Below are 25,553 nucleotides of genomic sequence, written 5' to 3' on the forward strand. Positions count from 1 at the left end.
ATTGGTGACTCAAAAGTGTCCGTAGGTGTGAGTGAATGTGTATCTGTGTGTCAGTGTTGCCCTGTGAAGGACTGGCGTCCCCTCCAGGGTGTATTCCTGCCTTGCGCTCAATGATTCCAGGTAGGCTCTGGACCCACCGCGACCCTGAACTGGATAAGCGGTTACAGATAATGAATGAATGAATGAATGAATAACATTTACAAGTAAATCCACAGTATGGCTTGACTATGTCATTTCAGCATTGTCACTGCAATGTGCAGTAGTCACATAGCAGAGGGTGCAATTTCACATGGAGCATTTCCATTAACTTCTGTGAAAGTGCAGGCTTTACAAATGCCTTTAGATGTTCAAAGGCAATAGACCAAGTAACAATTTTAAATTAATAGAAACAAAATTATATATCAGTGTTACCATGAATAGGGCCAGTGCTGTATTTATCTGCTGACAAACAAGACAATCTGCAGTATCTGTTCTACAGCCTATACAGACAGCCAAGTGGGAGGACATGCAGAGAAAACCTTTGAGGAGCCAAAACACACCCAGTGCCAATTTGAATGTTTAAACAAACTGTTCTGAATTACTGCAGTGCTAAACATCTGACAACACTTGATTTAAATAACTATACAGCTTCAAGTGCAACTTTTATAATTAATATTTTATTAGAACTTATTTTACATTAATCTTTAATGTTGCTAGTTGTGACCTTTTAAAATGTTGCAATATCTATTGCATACAAACTGCAAAATCAGTATTTTCCAGGGTCGTGCAGCCCTGCTCCACAGTGACACTGCATTTTTCATATTTTTTCTTCATTTCTGTCACGTCCTGGTCCTGTCATGTCTGTTTTCCCCCGGCCATGTGTTCTTGCACATGGTTCTGTTTGTTATTGTTCCTGTCTCCGCCCTAGTCCTGCCTTAGCTCCGTCCTATCCTCAGTGTCCCCATCTGTGTCTCATTTGTAATGTGGTTATCGGTCTCATGTGCCCTTGTGTGTATATAAGTCCCTTTGGGTCTGTGCCTGTTTGTTGAATGTTTGTTTTGTAGTCTGTCTGTCTCGTTTGTTGTTTGATCCCTTTCCTGGTTTTGTTTCATTCTTGTTCCACTTTCACTCATCTGCCACTAGTCTTTGTCTCGTCTGTTCCTTGTTTTTTTGCTTTGCTTCCCTTTGTATGTCAGTCTGGTCTGTCTGTTGCTTCATTGTGCTTCATGTTCTCATTTGGTTTGTCTGTTTGTACCTTTCTTGTCTATTAGTCTGTTCAGCTCTCCCAGTCTAGGTCTGTATGTATCTGTCTCCCAGTCTAGCTCTGCATCTGTCTCTAGTTTAGGTTTCTCTGTTTAGCTCTCTTTGTCCAGGTTAGACTCTTTAGCTCTCTCTGTCTAGGTTTCTCTGTCCAGTTCCCTCTTTGTTTAAGTCTCTCTGTTCAGGTCTTTTGTTTGAATCTCTGTGTTTTGTTATCTTGTATAAATAAGTCTGCTGTGTTATAACGTGTGCGTCCACCTCTGTCAGTCCGCCCGGTCCTGACAATTTCTCTGACTTACATTAGATGAGACAAATGCAGTCTTCAATGACCAATTCTCTATATCTATTTCCTAACCTGATCACCAGTTACCCAAAATTAGGGATTCTGAGTGTTATGTTTACTATAACTTCATCCTGGATCCCTGACTTTGAGTCTTAAACTGCTGTAAATTCTCATTTCTTAATTTTCTAACTTCAAAGTAATCATTTATAAGGTAGCAAATTAAATGTACAAAGTAATTATATTGAAATGATTTTATACATTTCTTTGAAACCAAATTGGTTTTATACTACTGGAAACATTGATTTCATACTTGTAATAAGAAGCATAAATCATGCCTTTTCTGACTGGCTGCCCGGTATTGCACATAACTCAAGGCAGTCAAGGGTAGAAAATCAGTAAGATATTCCTACAGCTTTGGAGTGGTGTTCTCAGACAAGAATTCTTGCAGTCTTCTGAGGGCTCAGGTGAAGTGATACTGTGTAAGCAGCTGCATGCACAACAAAGTTGGAGGCAGTCGATCTGAATGTTGTATGGCAAGAAAAAGTTGTCTGAAGTACAAGACAAGTGCTGCCATTCACTTATAGCTATGTGCAGACAGTTTTAAATTTACTTTTTGTTCGTAATTGCTCATCAACAAAAACACTAAGAAAAGAAATTGTACTTGTTTTGCAATGTTACCCGCCTTTCATTTGCTTCTGCAAGGCTATAGTGTGTCCCAATTTATAATTTGTGGCTCTCTCATACGTGCTTTAGACAACACATTCTTGAAGGGAATTACCCATGTTCTACTGCACGCCTGTGACATTTCTCAGAAAACAAAAGATGCTTTGAAAAAAATGGAAAAAAAAACAAACTCCAACATCAAGAAGAATATTTTTTCTTTACTGAGACAGACCTGGTTAGAGGCCTGTATTTTAAAATGCTTGTTAAGGGAAATGCCCTGTTTAAACTGCTGCAATGATACAGGTGCAGTTTATTTATTTCAGTAATTCAATTCAAAAAGTGAAACTCCTGTTCATATCAAACAGTGATCTATTTCAAGCATTTATTTCTTTTAACATTGATAATTATGGCTTACAGCCAATGATGCAAAAGTAATCATCTCAGAAAGTTAGAATATTATATAAAAATAATTTAAAAAATGATTTTTAATACAGAAACGTTGGCCTGCTGAAACGTATGTACAGTACATGCACTCAATTCTTGGTTGGGGCTCCTTTTGCATGAATTACTGCATCAATGCGGCGTGACATGGAGGCGATCAGTCTGTGGCACTTCTGAGGTGTTATGGAAGCCCAGGTTGCTTTGATAGCAGTCTTCAGCTCATCTACATTGTTGGGTCTGGTGTCTCATCTTCCTCTTGACAATAGTCCATAGATTCTCTATGGGGTTTTGTTCAGGCTGACCAATCAAGCACAGTGATACTGCCGCTATTAAACCAGGTATTGGTACTTTTGGCAGTGTGGACAGGTGCCAAGTCTTGCTGGAAAATTAAATCCGCATCTCCATAAAGCTTGTCAGCAGAGGGAAGCATGAAGTGCTCTAAAATGTCCTGGTAGACGGCTGCGCTGACTTTGGACTTGATATAACACAGTGGACCAACACCAGCAGATGACGGCTCTCCAAACCATCACTGATTGTGGAAATTTCACACTAGACTCAAGCAGCTTGGATTGTGTGCCTCTCCACTCTTCCTCCAGACTCTGGGCCTTGATTTCCAAATGAAATGTGAAATTTACTTTCATCTGAAAACAAGACTTTGGACACTGAGCAACAGTCCAGTCCTTTCTCCTTTGCCCAGGTGAGACGCTTCTGTCATGTCTCTGGGTCATGAGTGGCTTGACACAAAGGATGTGACAGTTGTAGCCCATGTCCTGCACACGTCTGTGTGTGGTGGCTGTTGAAGCACTGACCAGCAGCAGTGCACTCCTTATGAATGTCCCCCAAATTTCTGAATGGCTTTTTCTTTACAATATTTTCAAGGCTGTGGGTTTCTCTGTTGCTTGTGCAGATTTTCTACCGCACTTTTTCCTTCCACTCAATGTTCCATTAATATGCTTATATACACAAGATTTACATGGGAAAACCCATGCAATCAGGACAGGAACTGACAAAATTCCATAGTATTTGTTTTATTTATGTTGCTAAACCCCTTAAGCAGATGAACACCTGGAACAGGTAATCATTGAAAACATTTCTCGAATCTCATTTATGCAGAAAAGCTTACATTTATATATAAACCTGATTGATAAAAGATTTCCAGTTTGTTTGTAATGTTAAACATATTCATAACACTCCATCTTCAACAAAGCTTGTGTAACCCTATGCAGCAACCAGCAAAAATCACTTATTACCATATATAGCTAGAAAGTTAGAAAGCTAGAAAGACTGCGACACTACTTGCTGTGCCACCGTGCAGCTCCCCGGACCTTATCAATAATTCAAAAACGTAATAAAACTTTCATCAATGTATCACTAACAAAGCAAAACGTTTAGAAAGTGCTATATGTTATACTTACTAGAGCAACAAGGCACATCTTGTAACCTCATGTCTCTATCAACTCAGTCTAATGAGTAAAATCAGTCCACTACTAACTTGTACAACTGCCCTAAACTTTGTCTTTGCTTACATCCTCCTCCATGGCATCCATACTAGGACAACCAAACTAGAAGATTCTTGTACCCTTCTTGCACAATTCTAGACAGACCTTTTATCAAGAAAAAGGACATGGAATATTTATACCAAGTGCAGTCCAAACATAGCAGAATTTAATGTATATATTATGGCCAAAATTGTGGACACTTGCTCATTCATAATTTCTTCCAAAATCAGGGCAATTTTAAGGTGAAATTTAGCACAAGTCAGGAAAGATATAGTCTAATGTTCTAAAACAATGTGCCCCTCTGTAGTGCAACAAATCAAAAATGACTGTTGGCATTTTGTTCAAAGTGCTCACAGATCCTCACTGTCCTTATTTCTTTACCATGTTATTGTGCATATTTCTGACACAAATTAGAAATGTACCTGTACATTGTACCTGCTACCGGTTGTGGATAGAAAATTTATGTAAGGATTTCTCCATCCCTCCACTTTCCTTATGTTAAGTAAATGCTGAAATCTTAAGGGTGAATTTCAGCTCTGTTTTTGAATACTCCAGAAGTCTGTAATTATAAACTGATAAGGCACAGCCTGTCAGGCATTACTTCCTTAATTCCTTTGATGACATTCTGCTGCCAATCAGAAAGTGGCATAATTCTCCTCTAAAAACTTCAATGAGTCATGAACCTGGTGAGTCAAAATTAGGCATTCTAGCAGATTTCTCACAAAATAATGGGGTTTTAACAGGAAAATATTGTACATATATTATTCCATCCATCCATCCATTATCTGTAACCGCTTATCTAATTTAGGGTCGCGGGGGGTCCAGAGCCTACCTGGAATCATTGGGCGCAAGGCGGGAATACAGCCTGGAGGGGACGCCAGTCCTTCACAGGGCACATATATTATTGTATTTTTTAAAACAAAAAGGTTTTTCTTTTGGTCTTTTAGGAAGAAATAATTTAACCGTGGGTGTAGGAAATAGAGTTATAACAACTGCTTAATTATTAATCTCCTTGTGGCAGCAAAGTATTCATCATAAATATTTGGATGGGTTCCCCTACTACCATGTCAGTCATTTTGTGCTTTTTTTTCTTTTACTTATTACAGTCATCAGTATATAAAGGAGTGTACTCACTGGATGTAAAAGTGTAGAATCAGTGCATTTCCACCTTTTTTATTAGTCAGAAAGGAGCATGACCATCCGGGTGGGGGTTGGTGGCTGAGAGAGAGAAAATCAGGGAAGAGGCAGGATTTAACTTTTATAATGTGTATTTATATGTGCACATATTTATCGTGTTAAGGTTAAAATTGTTTTTACTGCTTACCTGTAAGTTACCTGCTTGGAGTGTTGGTTTAGTCCAGGGGCAGGGCTTCCTTTATATAAGGGGGTATGAAACGACAGAATTGGGATTATCATTAGACTGTCCCATTCCTTGCCCTAAGGGCTTACTTGGCAGTGTGCACATTTATGATGTTGTCAACGGGTGAGCAAAAGGGGCATGAGGGTTTAAGTGCTCAAGGGGTTGATGAATTAAGAGCAGAAGGGGACACTCGTGCCTTTCAGGTGTTTGCATCACCATTTTAACATTAAATAGCTTTCGTCTGACTATCTTTAATTAAATACTGGATATCTACAACAGAGTTTTGACTAGTGACTATTATATTTTGACTAGTCAGGATCACAATTTAAGATATCTGCATTTACAATCTGACTAGTAAGAACAGTAATATAAGATACCTATAGTTATATTTTGACTAGTCACAATGTCTTTTAACATACCTCTTATTCATTCATTGTCTGAAAACGTTTATCCAATTGAGGGTCGCGGTGGGTCCCCAAGGCGGGAACACACCCTGGAGGGGGCGCCAGTCCTTCACAGGGCGACACACACTCACTATGGCCTATGGACACTTTTGAGTCACCAATTGACCTACCAATGTGTGTTTTTGGACCGTTGAAGAAAACCGGAGCACCCAGAGGAAACCCACGCAGACAACACACCAAACTCCTCACAGACAGTCTCCCGGATCAGGACTCAAACCCACAACCTCCAGGTCTCTGGAGCTGTGGGAATGTGACACTACCTGCTGTGCCATCATGCTGCCAGATATCTCTAATGGCGTCCTTGAATTCGTCATCTGATTAGTCATAAATCCTGAATTAGCATTAAAGATATCTCAAATTAAAATTTGACTAGTCAAAAATACATTTTCAGATATTTTAATTGTAGTCATTGAGTGTATTAGTCCCCCCCATGTGCTCCAACGGTTGCCAGGTGTGTTCATTTATCCAATTTTGAGTTTATTTCTCTGTAAAGTCACTTACATCGTAATAATTCCAGCCGATGCTCCATAAATGAGAAATGTACATACGTTTACTTACATGTCAGGGACGGGGGGAAATACAGAACAAAAATCTACAACGCTGAAGTTGGATTCTTATTCACCAGCTTCTTATTTAGATATTCTGTTCCATCTTAAATTGTGCAGTAATTGCATTCTGACACAAATAGATGGCAACATATGAACATGACTTCCATACCGTGGAAATATTACATATTTGGCTTATTTTCATGAGCATTATTTCTAAGAAGCAACCCAAAAAGGCAATATCATCTTAGAAACAAGCTCAAAAAACCAACCCATGACTATAAATATTTGTAAGTGACTTTACTGAAAATGTAATATACTACACTATAATATGCAGACATGGCAAATTTACATGGCGCTAAAATGGGCTATGTAAGTCAGCTATGTTTTGGCTGGTCAGAATAATAATTCAAGATATCTACAATCACATTCTGACTAGTCAGAATTATCATTTAAGATATCAGAAGTAAAAAAGGCGAATATGCTCAAGATATCTGAAATTTATTTGAAGATATCTTAAAAGGAATTCTGACTAGCCAAAAATACAATTTTGGATATCTCTCACTTATTTTTGACTAGTCATTACTTTCATTCAAGGTGTAATTTCTTTTCAGGTATCTACAATTTATTTTGAGATATCTTAAAATGTATTTATCTTTAATACAGAGGGAAATTAATATATATTATAACTAGTCAGAACAATATGTATATGTATATACAGGGGTTTTCATTAGTTGTCAGTTATAATCACCAAATAAAAGAAATGAACACTTGAAATATATCAGTCTGTGTGTAACGAATGAGTATAATATACAAGTTTCCCTTTTTGAATGGAATTACTGAAATAAATCAACTTTTTCATGATAATCTAATTTTATGACCAGCACCTGTGTCTATGTATATATATACTTTATAAAAGTTACACATTTACTGAAAAGGCATTACTTTAATTTTATATATATATATATCCTTATCTTAGATGCCTAAGACTTCTGCACAGTGTTTTATATATATATATATATATATATATATACACATACACCCTCCAGGGTGTGTTCCCTTTTTGCGCCCAGCTAGGCTCCAAATCCACCGCGACCCTGAACTGAATAAGCGGTTACAGAAAATGAATGAATGAGAATATATAAACTATAGTATATAGTACTTAATATAGTATATTATATAGTATAGCATTATGTATATATAGTAGGCATATGTAGTATGTAAGTATGCAGTTAGCAGTTCAGGGGTGCGTTTGGCATGGAGTGGAAAACCCAGCATCACTGGACCAGATTATGGTCGATCTGACAATGCCCAATTATTGTCCTATAAATGCCCAATTGTGTCCTATCCATTGTAAAAGAATTCAGCTATTCAATAAAATATTATTCTCCCATGGCCACGTGGCACTGACCCTGAAAAGCATTCCTATGTTTTTAAAGCCAATTTTCAAAACAATTTATTTCTGACAGAATTTTCTGATTTCCCTTGGATCATTCTGACTGGGTCCTGGTCATCCCTGTCCTGTGCCAGCATTTTCCTTAATTCCTGGAATTTAACAATGTGTTGTTGATTTTAATTTGGAAAAGAAAATAGTGTCAAAGTCAAATTTAACTGAAATTTGAGTGCACTGGCATAGCTGTATGTCCAAGTGAACCACTCTCCCCATACACATACACAAAATGGATTTGCTGTTTACACAGTAAATTTGTTCAAATTTAACACTCAGTGTTACTTTAGATTTAATAGAGTTTATTTAACCCTGGCAAATTTGCTGTGTATATTCAGAAAGTCCTTCAGTTGTGCTCCTTTCAGGTTTAAGTTGTGAAAGGCACTGAAAATAACCAGGGTATTTCCCAGTTGCTTTAATAATAAATAATTATAATAATTATGCACTGAATGGGAAGTCCTTTCGCTTACACGTCTTAATACCAAGGCAAGATGACTGCTTGCACAATACAAGCAAAAGAGTAGTGGTCAAATGATGTGCCAGTGCTGCCCTCTGTTGAAAATATCACATAGTACAGTATATGGCCTAAAAACAGTGTAATAAAAGCACACTTGGCTAATCTAGTGCTCCAATGAACTTGAAGCTAATAGTTGACTACAGTTTCTGAATAGTTTTGTATTGCATTCGCATAGACAGGTTTAATATTTACATATACGTAAGTGTAATTGAACATCATTTAAAAAAAACAAATCTTTATAATATTTACCAGATCATTCTCTACATGATTTTAGTGCATGATTTCATATTCAGCTGTGGATGGCATGGAAAATTATCTATCACACAGGACGATTTTTGCAGTTTTAATGTCAGGAAAAAAACACTTTCTGTGGCTTTTATTTCACACACGTTATCCGTTCTGTCACTGCTGTATGAACAAAACATAAACGCTGAGTCAGATAAAGTATTGTTATGAGTGTGGAAAACAAAACTCATTTAACTTCACACCTCTGTGCGTCTATACATCGGCTAAAAGGTTTCCGTAAGTATATTACTAAAGTGGCATTACGTTACTGCCATAACTTTATTCTTCTCAGGACAAGGATAAAAATACTGCTTATGTAAAAACATTTTCAATCATGTGGACCTCTGCACTAATCTGGAACAATGAGCCTGTCTTAGTTCTACTGGTCCATTCACCGTGAACATTTTTCACCAAATGTAGAGGGTTGCTGACATTCTCAAAAATGCAGTTGCTAGGTTTAGGTATGACAGTTTTGATGCAGGTACTTGTTTTAGCTTTGTATTAGGTAAACACACCACAGTATATGCAGAGGGACCCTTGGGTAAGATTCCTAACTCTGCATTTGGCTATACAGTATCTGTAACATAATTAGAAAAACACTAACTGAGTTTGTATAAGATTGTATACCAAAAAATATAGCAATAGAAAAAACAAGTCTTAATGTTCCTCTAATTGTTCCGGGTCCTTGCTTTTCAAGCATAACTACATTCATCATCATCATCATCATCATTCTTACATGATTAAAAGTCAGTGGTGCAGCAGTTCTTCAGTTATTGTAAAAATGGCTTATCAGCCTTCAGCAAAGCCTTAAAACATCCAGCAGCTGCTAATCAACTTTTAAGTTACTGAGCCCAGGTTCATTCCAGTCATTCCTTCCATGTCCAGTCATTTGTAAGATATATCAATGACAGCATCAGCATAGGCACTGGTACAGTTATAGGAAATCATCTGTAAAACCAACTCATCCAGAGTAGCCTTGTTCTTAAGTTTCTCCCTTAGACAGATCAGTCCAGTTTGATTGCCCCCAGGAAGGTACTATCGCCATCCAAGGAGATGTTAGCTGTGGAGCGAGGTATGAGCAGTTCCACTCTGTCACCAGCCTCTAGCTTCACTAACCCTGCACATCACAAACCAGATAGCGAAAATACTGTAGACAGGAGTTCACATTTAATATAATCTTAACACTTAAATTGAAATTGAAATTAACAATAATATTAAATCTAAAACATTCTAGGTCCTGACACTAGACCCAAAATCAAAAGAGAAATATAGCTCATGTCTTAACCCTTTAAAGCCTGACACATGAAATAATAATACAATAAAACAGATTTTTTTTTTTTATCACACATTATGTGGCCCTTAAACTAAAAATCCCAATGTAGTTCATTTTAAAAGTTTGGATTATATCAATTTTGAATGCATCATATTTAGGCATTTACCAGTATATTTCTTCTTTAATTGGCTTTTCATTTAGTTCACTGCATCAATTAAAATCATTCTTTAGACTTCTTTACAATTTTATATTAATTTTAATTGATTTCAATTACACAATGAATAGCAAATGACTGTCTCTGTTCTTCAGAACCTTTCAGGAAAACATAACACTGAGCTGATGACAACCACTGCTCCAGAGGTCCTTGACCTATTAGTACACTCTGTTCTTCTCTCTGACCTTTTTACATTTCATATACGGGTGGTAATGAAAACACCAAAACCACAAAGGCTCTTTTTTGTTGATCTGCACAAATGTGTTTCCATATTTACAGGAACTACAGTTGTTTCTGAACATTGGCTTGAGGTATGAGACCATTCAACAAACCTCCCATACTCATCTGTATCACTATCTTCTTCCTGAATCTGTCTCATAAAATCTATGTCGACAACTGAGCCAACACATTTTACACACACAGGCTTTTGGAAAACTAAAAATACATTATTGTTTCATAAAAATACTTTGTAAAATGGTCTAAACGTGTTTGATTGCTGTAAAGATCAGATTTAATTTTCTGAACATTTATTATAATTAATGAGCATTTGACAGGTAGAGTACACTACATCTATGAAATGGAACAAAAATGTTTAGTTTTACTACCAGTAACATCACTCAAATCATACCTGGAATTGCTTCAGTTTAGCAGAAATTAGTCTTGAGATTTTCTCCTGTGTTTTCATGATGATAGCAACAATTCTGTAATGATTTGTTAAATGCATGGAAATGCTTCCACTTCATTCACAGTTCAGTAGAGAACTCAGAAACCTGGCCCCAAAAGGTGGAAGCTTGTTTCTGTATTTCTTTTCATTAGATGATGAAAGAACCACCTCCAAAGATCATGTATCATTTAATAGGTTTGGATATAAAGGGTTAATGTCGTATTTAATTAGTTCGCAATGCTATATTCAAACTATTCAAAATTACTGTAAAATGGTATTGTAGGCTATTTCTATATATATATACTGTGGTTAAAAAAGAGGGGAAAAAAAGCAACCAAAAATCAATCCCTTAATCCATACCACACTAATTTAAATTGCAAATGAACCTTATTTCTCTTTCTCTCATTAAAAACAGTGCACTCTCACCTCCAGTGTAGCAGGTGTTAAAAGGCATGTTCATGTTCATGCTCTGGATGCAGCGGAACAAAACAACATGTTGACTCTCATCCCCGACTACGTTCTTCTTCATGCGGATAACTATGTGACCCATTGCATAGGTTGGATCTTTGTAATAAACCTGGAGAAATGAGAGAACGCTTTTAATAGGTCCCTTCTCTTACTGAGGTACCAATGATCTGCTAGCACTACCACAGATACAAACCCCCAAACTCCTAAGTACCTCTGGATCTAAGACACTCAAAACCTGGGATATCCCTGAGTGAATGGAAAATCCAACCTGGAAGAGCAGGCACATTAAATCACCAGAGGTGTTATGTGATCTTGCTCAACATCATGAACCAATTCTTTACCAACTGTGCTAACTCGGTTCACATACCACAGCTGCTTTTTTCTCTGGATAGACCATTCAGGTTTGACAGGGTGCAAGGCTTTCCCTGCACTAATGGCAACAAAGACCCCATAATTCTCAACATTAGAGGAATCATGCAATCCCACCTTTCAAGTTTCAGGAGTTCCTCAGAGTCAGAAATGTTGGATCTGTGGTAGTGGAACCAAACCAGTGACACCTTTATAGCAACATAATGCTTACAACAGATGTAACACTGATACTCAGAAATATATTACATATATATACATTAGACAGCTACTCAGGCTAACAGCACTGACTTGTATTCAAACAATGTAAGGATGGATTGAAACATCTTAAGCTAGAACCCTCAAAGGTCTCTCAAAGGTAAAAGCTTTTTGATCATTTGAGAGCTGTTTGATGAGTAGGAGCCCAGGTTTCTCTAAATCTTTTAACAGATTTTGGAACTCAAGTTTGAATTTCTGAGTTTCTCAAAGAGGTTTTTATTGTCCGTGACAATATGGAGAACAGGGAAAGCACAGATATTTTAATTCCATTTTAGGACTTAAGAGTTAATATGACAAAACTGGGCTGGACAATTAATCGAAAATTAATCAAAATCGACATTAAGAACTTCTAATCAATGTAATCTTGTCTATATTGATTATTTTTATTCTGTTATGTCCACGCTGTGTTCATGTACTGTCCCGTTACGCTACCAATCTTTAGTCATGTGATTCTGCCCCTAGCTGCCACATGGAAGCAACCTAAACGCAGAGGCCAACCAAGTGACTTGAGCAGCTGGTACCACAGAAAATCGCAGCATCTGTGGTTTGGACGTGCTATGTTTGACTCTAATTAAGACGGCACTGAACAAAAAGAAGTCAAATGTAAACGCTGAGAAGCTCCTAGCAACATAAAAAAATTCTATATTTAATACTGGAACATATTTATAGTACAAGCCTCATCACTGAACTATGAGACTCAAAAATACATTCATTCATTCATGCATTGTCTGTAATCGCCTGTCCAATTCAGGGTTGAGGTGGGTCCGGAGCCTACCTGGAATCATTGGGTGCAAGGCAGGAACACAACCTGGAGGGGACGCTAGTCCTACATAAGGCGACACACACACCTACGGACACTTTTGAGTCGCCAATCCACCTACCAATGTGTGTTTTGGGACTGTGGGAGGAAACTGGAGCACCCGGAGGAAACCCACGCGGACACGGAGAACACATCATACTCCTCACAGAGAATCCCCCGGAGCAGGAATTAAACCCACAAGCTCCTTACAAACTGTGACACTACCTGCTTTGCCACCGTGCCGCCATCAAAACAGAATAATCATTCACTAACCGTAATTGTGGTAAAATGCTAAAATATTGATTTGCGCTCATATCGCCCAAAAATGAAATAGATAATATTTGTACATACAATAGAATGTACAAATTAAATAAAGAATAATAGTCAACACTAAGTATAATATTAAATAGTTATGAAATCATTGGGATACATTTATGTTTTGTACTTGAATATTTGACCATGAAAAATAAATAACATTTTTGTTACTTCAGAACATCAGTCTGATCACAGAAAGCCATGGAAAGCACAAGCTGAATGAGAGACTTAGAGGTTTGTTTTGAAAAGCCTGCCTCACTGTCTATGCTAAAGGTTGTTTGTCTTTAGGGCTATATTCAGTTAAAATGTTACCTCTGTGACTGGTGGGTCACATTGCTCTACCTGACTGTAGATGAAGAAGAAGCCCTCTTCTTTGACCAGCATGGTGTTGTTGTCCTGCTCTAGAGCCTCACCTCGCTTGAGACCCGTGTGCCATGGGACCCCTATGTGTTGCTGCAGTGCAAACTCTGAGCGACACAAACAAGCAGACAAAGATCACATGAAAATGGAGGATATCTAAATGTCAGACATAAGATTACAAAAAAGAAAAAAATACAGACCCAAATGCAGAGCCACATTTAAGAAAAGCCAAAGGCTAATTTCTGCCTTTTGTGATTCCCTCCTGTTCATAGTCAGGATAAACTGTTTATTTACTGGCCACTGTATTTTTAAATTCAATTTTCAGACCATGAGCAAATGCCAAGCGTGGTTTTGGAACATCTTATATTTTATATATTGAACAGCAAGCATTTTGATTACCTTTCTGAAAGATTTTTTTCTTGTTGTCTGCCATCATCTGCAAGCAGGGTTGAAACTCTTAACAAAAGGGACAGGAGACATAACAAGGTTTATCACATAATCAGTACAGCATCCTGACATCGAAGTACATTGCAGTACAGACATTTTCCATTCTGTAACAGTGTATGCATGCATACAAACAATATATGTATAACTGCAAAGCAAAGATAACCATAAAATGTTGTGTCTGACCTTTTGATTATGCTCCCAACCACATTTCCCTAGTGCAGTGATTCTCAAAATTTTTCTGTCATTCCACACCTCAGAAGAAGGGGGAATTTCCAAACCCCACCAGTCCCCCAACAAAATAGTAATAAAATACATATTCTTTTATAATACATATTCGTTTACAATGTTCTAATTTATTGAAATAACATCAACCTCTGTCTCTAAATCAGTAGACATTATAACACTAGATACAACATTAACATCAATGTTCAAACAATTTAAAATACAGATAATTGGCCTACTAATTACATTTCTCACCTTTCAATCAAAAAATGAGCAAAGGCAGGTGAACAAATGACTATGCCTTATCACAGCATCAGTGACTGCTACGAGCCTGTTTTGCACTACATAAAATGGGGTTGCATACTTGATACTGCCACTCTCAAGTCATAAACATTAAACACACATCTACAGCCCTGTTGTATGGTTTGTATTGTTCAGCTGCAATTAACATGCTGACATCAATTATTATTTTTCGCACTGTGGCACCAGGCAAGCTACATTTTTCTGGTCTCCTATGTAAGGTTCTTTTAACGTGATTAAGGGCTATTAATGAATCCTTTGTGAGTGGGTGCTTTTTATTGAGTAAGCTTTATTGGCTGAAACGCTGCCCTGGTGGAATATGAAGACAGACTTGAGAAAACTAGAATTTATCTTTTGATTTTTTTGTGTCCTCTGTTAAATGCCAGCTAAACATTTTGAGGTATAAATATAACAATAATATAACCAATAACTATAACAAATGCGATGAAGAAAAAAACATGCTTAATTATGATCTTTTGCACTTTGCCTACAGTGCATGTTGCTTTTTTTGAGTCTTTAATCTTGCACTATCTTCATCTGTCTTTCGCAAGCCCTGAGTCAGTGTTAAAACCACACTGTAATGTTGACAGTAAATAAAAGACACACAAAAAAAATCTCTAAACTTCTTTGAAGTGAGCATCACCAGTGCTTTAGACAGGAGACTAAAGTGAAACATTTAAATGTTCTATTGTTAAAAAACTGTCATAGCGGTAAATTTGCAGAAGCAATGCTGGAAATTCCTCACACAGCAGAAAGGGCCTGTCTGAATGAGTAAACTCACTTCTCACTTCGCCCAGACTTCTCTTATTTAAGCTGAGCTCCTCCTTTTGCCTTTCTGTCACATCCCTCAGTCCAGGAGGAACAACAGTGGCAGTCTGCTCCATGCTCTGTGGGTAGGGCAGAAGGAAAAATGTATCTATAGTTATAGTCAGTTATCTAAAGACAGTTATCTATAGTTGCATTATTATAGAAAAATTATTATGGCTTTAATTGCAACCTTTTTTGCAAGTTTTTCCCTGTGATTTATTATTTTTTTAATGAAAATTTTCAGGCACAATCTTACAGAAGGCAAAGTCAATTTTGGATGTCAGTGTTAGGAATTAACATTTCAAGAGTTACAAAATATGTTCCAAAAATATAAAAAAATTATATATATATATATATATATATATATATATATATATAGGTCTGATGTTTATGTATTTTTTTTGCAGTTGTATGTACAGTACAAACCCAGAACAAATGACAATCTGTAATTTTTCAATATTTTCATTATCTTGATCCGTTATTTAACTAACCAAAGAACAAAGAAAAAATTCCAGTGTTTTCACTGAACTTGATTATACTTTGTGAATATAAAGGAATTAAGAATGTAATGCCTGCAACATAATTAAAAAAAAATTGGGACAGAGACATGTTTTCCACTGTGTAACATCACCTTTCCTTTTAATTACACAATTTAATCATTTGGGAACTGAGGATACTAATTACTGCAGTTTTGATGAACTGATTAATAGATTAATTTTTGAATATGCCTCGATACAAGATTTCAGCTTCTCAGCAGTTCATGGTCACCACTGACTGATACTCCTCTTCATGATTCGCTATAAAGGTAAAATCTGGACTGCAGGCAGGCCAGTCAGTAACATGCACCCTGTGGCTTTAAAGCTAAGCTGTTGTAGCACATGCAGAATGAGGCCTGGCATTGTCTTACTGAAACGTTGTTTTAATGGTTGCATACAGTACTGAGCAAATGTCTTAAGCACCTTAGATAATAATAATAATAATTATTATTATTAGTAGTAGTAGTATTAATATTTATTATTATTATTATTATTATTGTTGTTGTTGTTGATAAATACTTCCTTATGATAAATCAAGTGTGCTGTTAATTTAACAAATCCATGTGATTAAGGAGAATATGCAAAACAAATCCATAGTTCCAATGAGAATATTTAGAACTAAACTTTGTTCTTCACACTCGCTTATTAACACATCTAATTTTAGAAAATTGATCATTTTACTTTTACTGTAATTATATACAAGGACCACACTTACTGAGAAGATAAGTTATTTTAAATGATGATAATAATAATAATAATAATAATAATAATAATAATAATTGTATTATTACTATTTAAAATAACTTATCTTCTCAGTAAGTGTGGTCCTTGTATATAATTACAGTTTCTAAAATTAGACGTGTTAATAAGCGAGTGTGAAGAACAAAGTTTAGTTCTAAATATTCTCATTGGAACTATGGATTTGTTTTGCATATTCTCCTTAATCACATGGATTTGTTAAATTAACAGCCCACTTGATTTATCATAAGGAAGTATTTGTCAAACTTTGTAAAACTAAATATTGAATAATAACATCAATATGTGACTACCACAAGAAGATATTTGGAAGAAGTAAAACCAACAAATTTGCATACAAAATATCACTATTTACTGTAATAATGTTCTATTATTGGGGGAGGATTTTTTGTTTTCCTGTAAATAATTTTTTATAACTCGTTTTCTCAGATGCCTAAAACTTTGGACAGTATGTCTCTGAAATCCTAGTAAATTCCTCAACATTAGTGCTACCTATACCCATATACATGTCAAACATCATATGATGTATGTCTGAATGCATTTTTTTTTTCCTCAAAACAAGCAGAAACCTGGAAATGTCCTTCAGACCAACTAAGATGAGCTCGAAATCCAACAAACTCGGTAGTGCTTCTGCATAAAATTGGTGTACGACCGAAATACCGGTCCAATACACACATCTATTCACTGCAAATATTTTAAGTAGTTAATAGACAATTATACACACCACTGCCAAAATATTATCATACTGGCACATTTGAAATAGGAAGGAAGTGCTTAGCATATCTGGTCATTTCAGATGGTACAGGGCCATGATTAAATGCTGTTTTTAAGTCATGTAGCAATAATTCTTAAAAGTCATATTATACACATGCCTTAACAGATTTTTTGTTATATCCAGGTGTCTCTGACTTCAGCATATCTGCATTAGCCACTGCTGTTAAGGACTGTACTTTAGAATTCTGCATCTTATTGTTTAGTTTGTTGCTGTGTGCAGTAATGGTTATCGTATGTATTTAAAAGATTATGTTCTAAAATGTATGTCATTCACTTTTTACTTTCCACACACAAAAGAAATATCAGTACAATATTGTGATTAATTACAATTTTCATGGGAAAAATAAATGTATATATATATATATATAGATAGATCTAATTCTGTTACAAATGCATCTGGATCTGGAAATGCGACAAATATAGCACTTTATTTCAAAGAAACAGAATCCTGCTCATCCAACATTTTTTCCCCTGAAATTTGATATATTAATCAGTACTTTATCACAATTGCTGCAATACCAGCTTTTACTCTTCCGAGGAGGAGATAAGATTTTGTAACATTTCTGTGAGGAATGGATGGACTTCAAATACAAGGACAATAGTGATGTCAAGTTCTATTCTCATTCATCCTGAATGTATTATGTATTAGAGAAAGTCTATCCACTGCTGCATAGTCATAAACCTGGGGTGCGTTATACTTCTCTGACGCTTGAAATTGATCGCGACATTATACTCATGTGCAACTGCTCAAATGGTTGCACCTAACTAAATAACTAATTCCAAACTTTGGATATATTTCTCACCTCTGCTTTGTTTTTGTTGTCCTCCTGCTGTTGAGCCTGTGGCCCTCTCAAGTTTTCCCCTGGTGCAGTCTGTTGTTGCTCTCTCCTGCGGCTCACCTCTGTCCTTAGCCCCTCCACTTCAGCCTGAAGAGCAAGCACCTGATATAGGGACAGAGCTGACAGAGATGATGAGGTGATGGTGGCCAGGGTCAGAACCACAACTGCCCAAGAGAGCCTCCGGCCCTCAGTCCTAGCTGGACCAGTGCCCAAAGCAGGCATTACTGCAAGTCAACTCCTCCACACCCTTAAGCGATTAGCTCGGCAGGACTTGGGCTACACAAAGAGTCAGAGTCGGTATTTGGAAAAAGAAATCATGCAATTGATAGCGGTTATCAGTAAAAGGAAGTCTTCTATGTTGTGCAAAGTTAAAACCTCACCCTCAGTGTGAAAGAAGGTGCATCAGATGAAAATCACGAAATAATACGTGTCCTTTGGAAATCAGTACATCTGTATTGGACAAAACAGAATCAAGCACATATTTCTGTAGCTCATCACATGCAGCATGTATATGAAGATATCAGTGTCTGAATGCCTCTCCTTAGCGTAACAATCTTCAGCGGATTTTATGCGAGGTGGGATGGACTACTTAAAACAAATATACACACCTACCCAAAAAACTTCATACATACCACAAGCGGTTCAGTTGTGTCCATATTAATTATTTAAGCTTGGTCAGGTTCGTGTCCAGTTTTAGCTCCTTCATAAAGTCTCTGAAGAGGGAACTCAGTAGAGCGTAGTCTGAGAGCCCTGCCTCTATTTCAGGCAGTTAACCAACACTATGCAGCTTCCTGCCAAGCTCTCCACGCCTCCACTCCGCAGCCATGCTCTGTTCCACTGTACACCAGAGAGGGACCAAAACATAACAGCACAGAAGGTTCTAAGCAGTCCTGCCAGAACGTCTTCAAGAAATGATTCAACTGCAAATAAGGCACAAAATGTAACCAGAAACACTGATCTACAACAAAAGTACGCATCAATGCCTCAGCTTGGAATAAACCCAAATGAAAAAGGAAGTGTTGAAATTGTACCGACGGAGCAATATTAATGCAGCTCATTCCTGCTAGATCAAAATGAAACTCATCTTATAACAGGAACAATGCAATGGAGGAACTAGACCCTTATCAATATTCAATACACACAAGCTGTTCAGACATGTTATCAGAACCTTCAGATCAATTTATTTATTGCACACAGAAAAAAACAATGTTAATTACAAACAAAAAATAATAAAATAAAAAATAAAATACTGAAAGAATGACCTCCACATCTAAATACATAAATGGTGCGAACCAAAGTGCAACATTCAAGTATGGCAGTATGAATCATTCTCCAGCAGCCTCTAAAATCATGTTCATCCATAAAAACCAGAATGTTACATAAAGATTATTCTTCAACAAGGACACAATGTTTGATTCAAAGCTCTGAATAGCACCCTCCTGTTCTTAAACATGAGTGAGTGAGTGAGTGATAAGCAATGAGGTGTTTCACATCTAAAATATTATACTGGCAGTAAGGTGTGTGTGTGTGTGTGTGTGTGGGGGGGGGGGGGGGGGATCTCACCGCCATTTAACCAACATGGCTTTGGACTTAAACCATATATTTAACTTATTAAAAATACGTATGCTAGCAGTTTTATCTCAGTTGTTTTGATGAACACGTGAGGGTACAGCTACCATTTACACACATCCAAACACACATACTGAATCATTATGGCACATCACTGTGATGGCACTTCCTACTCCACATGGCAGAACAGTTGAAAAAAAAAAGACAGACCAAAGGGAAGAAAACAAAATAACGTGACAGCAACTGAAGAACTGAAGAAGAGAATTCTTAAGAGTTTGCTAGTGATGTTAATTATCCTCTCCAACCAAAGCTGGCATATTTAAAAGTCTAAAGCGTTACATCACTTATGGAGCTACTGAAAACAACAATCATCACCACTGGCTCTTGATTTTCTTAAGACATGAACTCTAGCCTCAATTTAAAATCATGAAGTACAGCCTATTTATAGTGAGCCCAAAATAATATAAAAGAAAGATTCCATCTGCAGCACTTCAGAACACTTTCTCACTGCTAGGTCTGACTCACTCTATCGGACTGCACATTAGCATGTGTCTTATTCTATGACATTACCAGTGTCTATAACTAACAGCTACACAATACCAAAGCAGACATGCTGCCTGCACACTGTATTATTGCTGATCAGTTATTATTTTGGTTGGAGGCTGGAAGCGTACATTCATTGGCAATTTTGAAAACAACAGACAAATCCAATAAACACTTCAGTAAACATTCAATGGCTTCAGAAAGTGGCTTTTCTGTTTGAAGATCAACATATTCCCAATTTGTATAATGGAACAAAATAGAAGTTACTAATTCACACTCACAATTTTCACAGATGGTTTTATCAGTTAAGTCACTAGAATATCATATACAGCTAACAAAGCATCAAACAATGCAATATATATATATATATATATATATATATATATATATATATATATATATATATATATATATGACTTCTCAACCAGGTTTTTGTGGACCTCATTTAGTATTTTAATTGTGACAAAAAAAAAAAAAACTATACAATTCATGCAAAACAAGCCAACTTCTGTTTATACGAATTTGTATTAGTATTCATTTTTCCATTACACAAAACAGATCTTACATAAATACATTTGATATGATGGTTTTCCAAATGACTTTCCAAATGGCTCAGGCTACCAAATGAATTGCCTTGATTGATTAGTTAAGCTTAAAAGCACTACACATACTACAGGCCAGTGAGGTTTTGAGTCCAGTGCCACATTTCCATTGTAAGAAAAAAAGATGTGAGGGATTTTTTTTAAATCTTGATGTCAAGCTCTAGTCACTCAATAAGGCAAACTCATGACTTTTTTCCCTCCCAAAATCATGCATATGCAAGAACAACGCAGGTACTTAAACCAAATACACCAGTGCTGTGATATATAACAAGATAACTTATTTACATTATATGTGCAAATGTGGCACTATTAAATCACTCTTTTGGCAACCACTCAACTATTAATTAGAGCAGTCTGACCAAAAGGAAAGGGGTCCAATTAACCACAACAACCCAGGCCCATTATAGTGTCATAGGGATGCTGCATGCCTAGGCACTGAGCATCTTCTACTCTTAACACTTACACCAACACTCATTTACCCCTCAGAACTCTAAACATCCAGCTGAGAGGATTCTCTGAGAAAATCAATGGTTTCCTGAGCTATTTTTTAAGCTCTATTATTAAATATACAGAAGATGGCAAGATGCAAAAAACAAAAACAAACACAGCTGTCAATGCCATTATGAAGTGCATGCCCTTCATAATAACAACAGAAAAGAGGATCTTAACACTACAGCCAAGTTTCCAGCCTTGTTTAATTCCAGTTGTACCTTTAAGCACACACTGATTCTCTGAGGAAGCGGCAACACTGGCTAGGCTAAGATTTTGAATAATGAGCCCTTATAAATTTGGGGATAACAAAAATGTGATAATTACTGTAGAAATAAAGCAAACGAGGAAAAAAGTACAAATTACTTTGACAAAGATATTTAACAGTTTGCCCGACATTATTAGGCAAATCTTTATTATACAGTAGGACTAGCAGGTGAATGAACATTTGGTATACCATTGATGGTAAAGTCTTTGTAGAAAAGAAAATCCTGTACAATTAGTATGAACAAGTGTGCACAAATGAAAGAAGGCTAATAGGACATTACTATACAGAAGCAGATCATGCATTCATAATTTAAACAAATTGGAAAAAGAAAAAAAAAATGAAAGCCATTTTTAATGCAACCCGCTCCAATCTAAAACAAAATTTTTTTGTATCATTTCACAGAATATTAAGTGCATTTGGGATGAGAGTAAAGAACATAAAAATATACATTCCATTACAGCAGGTCCACACTTAGTAGTGGGTACATTTATTGTTCTAGATGATGGTGACACTGGTCGAGCCCTGGGATGTTTCCTCTTGGGCATGGGTTTTCAGCAGCTCCTTCATGAACTGCTCCAGAGCTGCAAAGTAACCCTGACACTGCCAGGTGTCATTGTGTGTTCCCTCAGGGAAGATGGCAAGGCGTTTAGTCCGTGCAGGTGACAGCTCATATAGCTGTTTCATCATGACTGGGGGAATTAGCTGGTCCGAAAGTCCAGAAATAAACAGGGAAGGCATGCGACATATTGCCACTTGTCTGTAAGACAGAAACTTGTTTTTATAGCACCAAAGCGGAAGGTAGCGCATGGGAAAGAAAGAGAAGAGAGTTGCTGCCATGTGTGGGATGCTCAGGAAAGTGTTTTCGACCATGATGGCAGCCACGCGGTGAGGGTTGACGGAGGCCAACCTGATGGCCACCGCACCCCCCAACGAGCGACCAAACAGTACCATCTTAGTCTTGTCAATGTCTGGCCGGGACATGACATAGTCCAGGGTGGCCTCAGCATCCTGATAGAGACCCTCTTCACTGGGCTCACCATCACTTTTCCCATAGCCTCGATAGTCTACTAGAACAACATTGGCCTTCAGGTTCACAAGCATGAGCAGCGCATTAGGCACTCTGTGGCCAATGTTCCCAGCGTTACCATGAAAATACAAAATGGTGGGGGCTGAAGACGGATTTTCACCAGTGTAGCGGAGCAAAATCAGGTTGAGTCTCACACCATCCTTAGTGCGTATATAGACATTCTCATGTGGAATTCCTGTCGGCATAGGAACATACAACCTTGAAGATGAAGGCTGGTCGGGGAAGTAAAGCAGCACATCCTGGAACTTGTAAAGAATCCCAGCCACAGAGGCCAGAATGAGACCCAGCAGTAAAATGCCTCCATAGAGGTGGAAGGTGAGTATCAGGGCCAGCAGCGAGATGCGACAAGCTCCCCAGGACCAGGAGCCTATGGTCACCATACACCGCTCCAATGCTCCCCATAAGCGCCATGACTTCTCCATGACAACTAGGTTGACAATAGGCACTCCAAACTCACTTTACAGGGAATCTGAGAACAAATCAGAATGACATAAAGAATGTCAAACAAACTAAGAGACCTATTGTACTAAGTATTCACTAGAATATAAAAACAGGTGAGGAAGAATCAGGACAAAAGCAGTTCAAGCTAGTGGTGGAACGAATTTAGATTTTTAGATATGGCATTTACATATATGTCAAACAGGATATCACAATAAATGAATGACTGGTCACATGTCATATTGACACCTACTTTGGTCTTCTTTGATTCTATATCAGCATAATTCTTCCTGGCTTTTAATTCATGAGTTTGGTAAGCACAATCTAAAGCAGAGAATTTGAAGAGGAGTCTATTTGGCTAATCTCATAATGTGCCCTTTGACATGAATATTTGTCAATATTATATTTTCTTGAATTATATTTATCAGGCTGTACAGGTATGTAACAACCAGTGTGATAAAAAAAATCATTGCTTTAGGGGGAAAAAAGAAATCTTAAAATTTATCAGATGCCATTTCAGATTACACATGAACAAAGTTTGTGTGTGTGTGTGTGTGTGTGTGTGTGTGTGTGCATGCTCAAAACTTTACACAGCCTCAGTTCAGAATAATACTTGATAGTTCCGGTCTTGAATTGATCTTTTTGGGTGAACAAGAAAGCCCTTTGCATATCTGGTGATCCTCCTCGGGTAAATCATGTATAAGTGTGAAAGAAATATGAGTTAATAATTTAATAGAACATTCCACAATTTGCTGTACTTGGGCAATAAAGCCCTGTTGCATTTTTTTTTTTTACATTAAGGTCCTTTGACCTGTGTAAAACAACTGCTCTTTTCATGTTTAAAGGAGAAAATATCCTATTGAAATAAATCATTTTTAACAGTTGACTCAAACATTGGACCAAACGGGTTGTGTCCTCTCACCTTAGCAATACCTTTCACTCGTGACTGACCTCAGTCGTTTTGCATATTACATGAACTTTCAAATCCCTGAACACATTAAGAGCAATTCATGAATGCAAGCAAATCACTATAACCAGTAAAGCTAACCAGGTCTGCCAGGCTACACCTTTGATAAAGAATGTTATCTTCAGCTTCATCTGCATACACGGAGATGGCGAGAGTGGAGAACTAAGCTTAGCTAACATGTTATGCAAGCTAGCGTTAACTGACAGTTATTGAAACTTGTGCTAAGACTATAGCCCTACGTCAGCCTAGACATTCACTATGGCCGTAAACACAGAACACAGCCGGACTAACACAGCAATACTGTCTGCCGTCTGTGACCAGTAGACTATAAACTGTGTGTTTTAAGGGACTGAGTGCCCAGGTGTGTTTTACTAACCTGTATTTTTCTCGCTGTCATGCTACTGTCACAGTTAGCCTTGAGCCTAGAGCTAACAGTTAGTTAAGGTTAGCGAGCCTGTTAGCCACGTCAGAGCTCTCTCTCTCTCTCTCTCACACACACACACACACACACACACACACACACACACACAGAGAGAGAGAGAGAGCTCTGCTACACAAATAGCACGAACACACCTACTCACAGCTATCGCATTCTTCAACGCATCATCTTTAATCACGTTCAGAAAATGTCTTCACTGCTGGTTAAAGCGGTCTTCTCCAGCCATTCCCCTCAGCTCCGTTAGCGGCTAACACTCACATTCACACACACAAACACACACCAGCCTCAACACACTCCGCCTGTGTGTCACCGCTCTGTCACTCCGGGTGGAAACCGCGGAACATTCCACAAGGAACTATAATATAACTATCAGCCATAACGTTAAAACGACATCAGTATTTCTACACTCACTGTCCATTGTGTCAGCTCAACTTATCATGTAGGTGCATTTTAGTAGCTCTACAGTCACAGAATAGTGCATCTGTTGCTCGTCATACAAAGTTGGTCCTTTTTACTCTGATTTTCAGGGTGAAAATCCAATTTCATAGGGTGACCAGATCTGAGATGGTGAAAAAGAGTGTGGGGGGGCTATGCTTAGTTGAACCGAAGTGTGGTTTTAGGTCCTTTACACCATTATCTGCTACACAAAACATGGGAATTTCTTTTTTAAGTCATCCGAGAACATTTACGTTTCGGCATAGCTGCTCGAGATGAGGGTAGGTAAATGAGCTTTGCCTGACGTAAACAAGGACTACTGATGTGCAGACTGACCAATTAAATGTTTACAGAGAAGGTTATCGACCAATAACGGTAGCTCTACAGCCAGACCGTCCAATCAGAAGATTTTACGCTATTTCACCACTCCCCCTTCTCACTCAAGTGAACCAATCGGAGTAGGGGAGGGCGGGACTAGTTTGTGAACGAAACGCTTCTCCAAGTTCAATGTAAGCTCTACAAAAACAAAATCCCGGACGTTTGTGAAATTCCACCCCGACGTTTTTTTTAAGTCT

At 37.5% G+C, this 25,553-nt stretch overlaps 2 protein-coding genes across 6 annotated transcripts; both read right to left on the reverse strand.

Moving 5' to 3' along the window:
* Positions 1-8,389: 8,389 nt before the first annotated feature.
* On the reverse strand, positions 8,390-18,908 carry tnfsf13b (TNF superfamily member 13b). 2 transcript variants are annotated; one of them, XM_066686838.1, is made up of 8 exons: positions 18,774-18,908; positions 18,522-18,591; positions 18,106-18,417; positions 15,211-15,316; positions 13,860-13,916; positions 13,443-13,567; positions 11,321-11,471; positions 8,390-9,860 (listed from the first exon to the last, which is right to left on the reverse strand). In XM_066686838.1, the coding sequence occupies exons 3-8, from the start codon at positions 18,361-18,363 to the stop codon at positions 9,748-9,750; spliced, it is 810 nt and encodes a 269-aa protein (XP_066542935.1). In that variant the 5' UTR covers positions 18,364-18,417; positions 18,522-18,591; positions 18,774-18,908; the 3' UTR covers positions 8,390-9,747. The 2 variants fall into 2 exon arrangements, with proteins under 2 accessions (XP_066542935.1, XP_066542934.1); XM_066686837.1 differs by having other exon boundaries at positions 13,413-13,567.
* Positions 18,909-20,678: 1,770 nt separating this feature from the next.
* abhd13 (abhydrolase domain containing 13) lies at positions 20,679-24,960 on the reverse strand. Of its 4 annotated transcripts, none has more exons than XM_066686805.1 (2): positions 24,678-24,960; positions 20,679-23,168 (listed from the first exon to the last, which is right to left on the reverse strand). In XM_066686805.1, exon 2 carries the CDS (start codon positions 23,119-23,121, stop codon positions 22,108-22,110), a length of 1,014 nt encoding a protein of 337 aa, XP_066542902.1. In that variant the 5' UTR covers positions 23,122-23,168; positions 24,678-24,960; the 3' UTR covers positions 20,679-22,107. The 4 variants fall into 4 exon arrangements, with proteins under 4 accessions (XP_066542902.1, XP_066542901.1, XP_066542904.1 ...); XM_066686804.1 differs by having other exon boundaries at positions 24,686-24,959; XM_066686807.1 differs by lacking the exon at positions 24,678-24,960 and adding an exon at positions 24,481-24,574.
* Between the last annotated feature and the right edge of the window lie 593 nt (positions 24,961-25,553).

This window comes from Hoplias malabaricus, chromosome 12, assembly GCF_029633855.1.
Source record: "Hoplias malabaricus isolate fHopMal1 chromosome 12, fHopMal1.hap1, whole genome shotgun sequence".
NCBI lineage: Eukaryota > Metazoa > Chordata > Actinopteri > Characiformes > Erythrinidae > Hoplias > Hoplias malabaricus.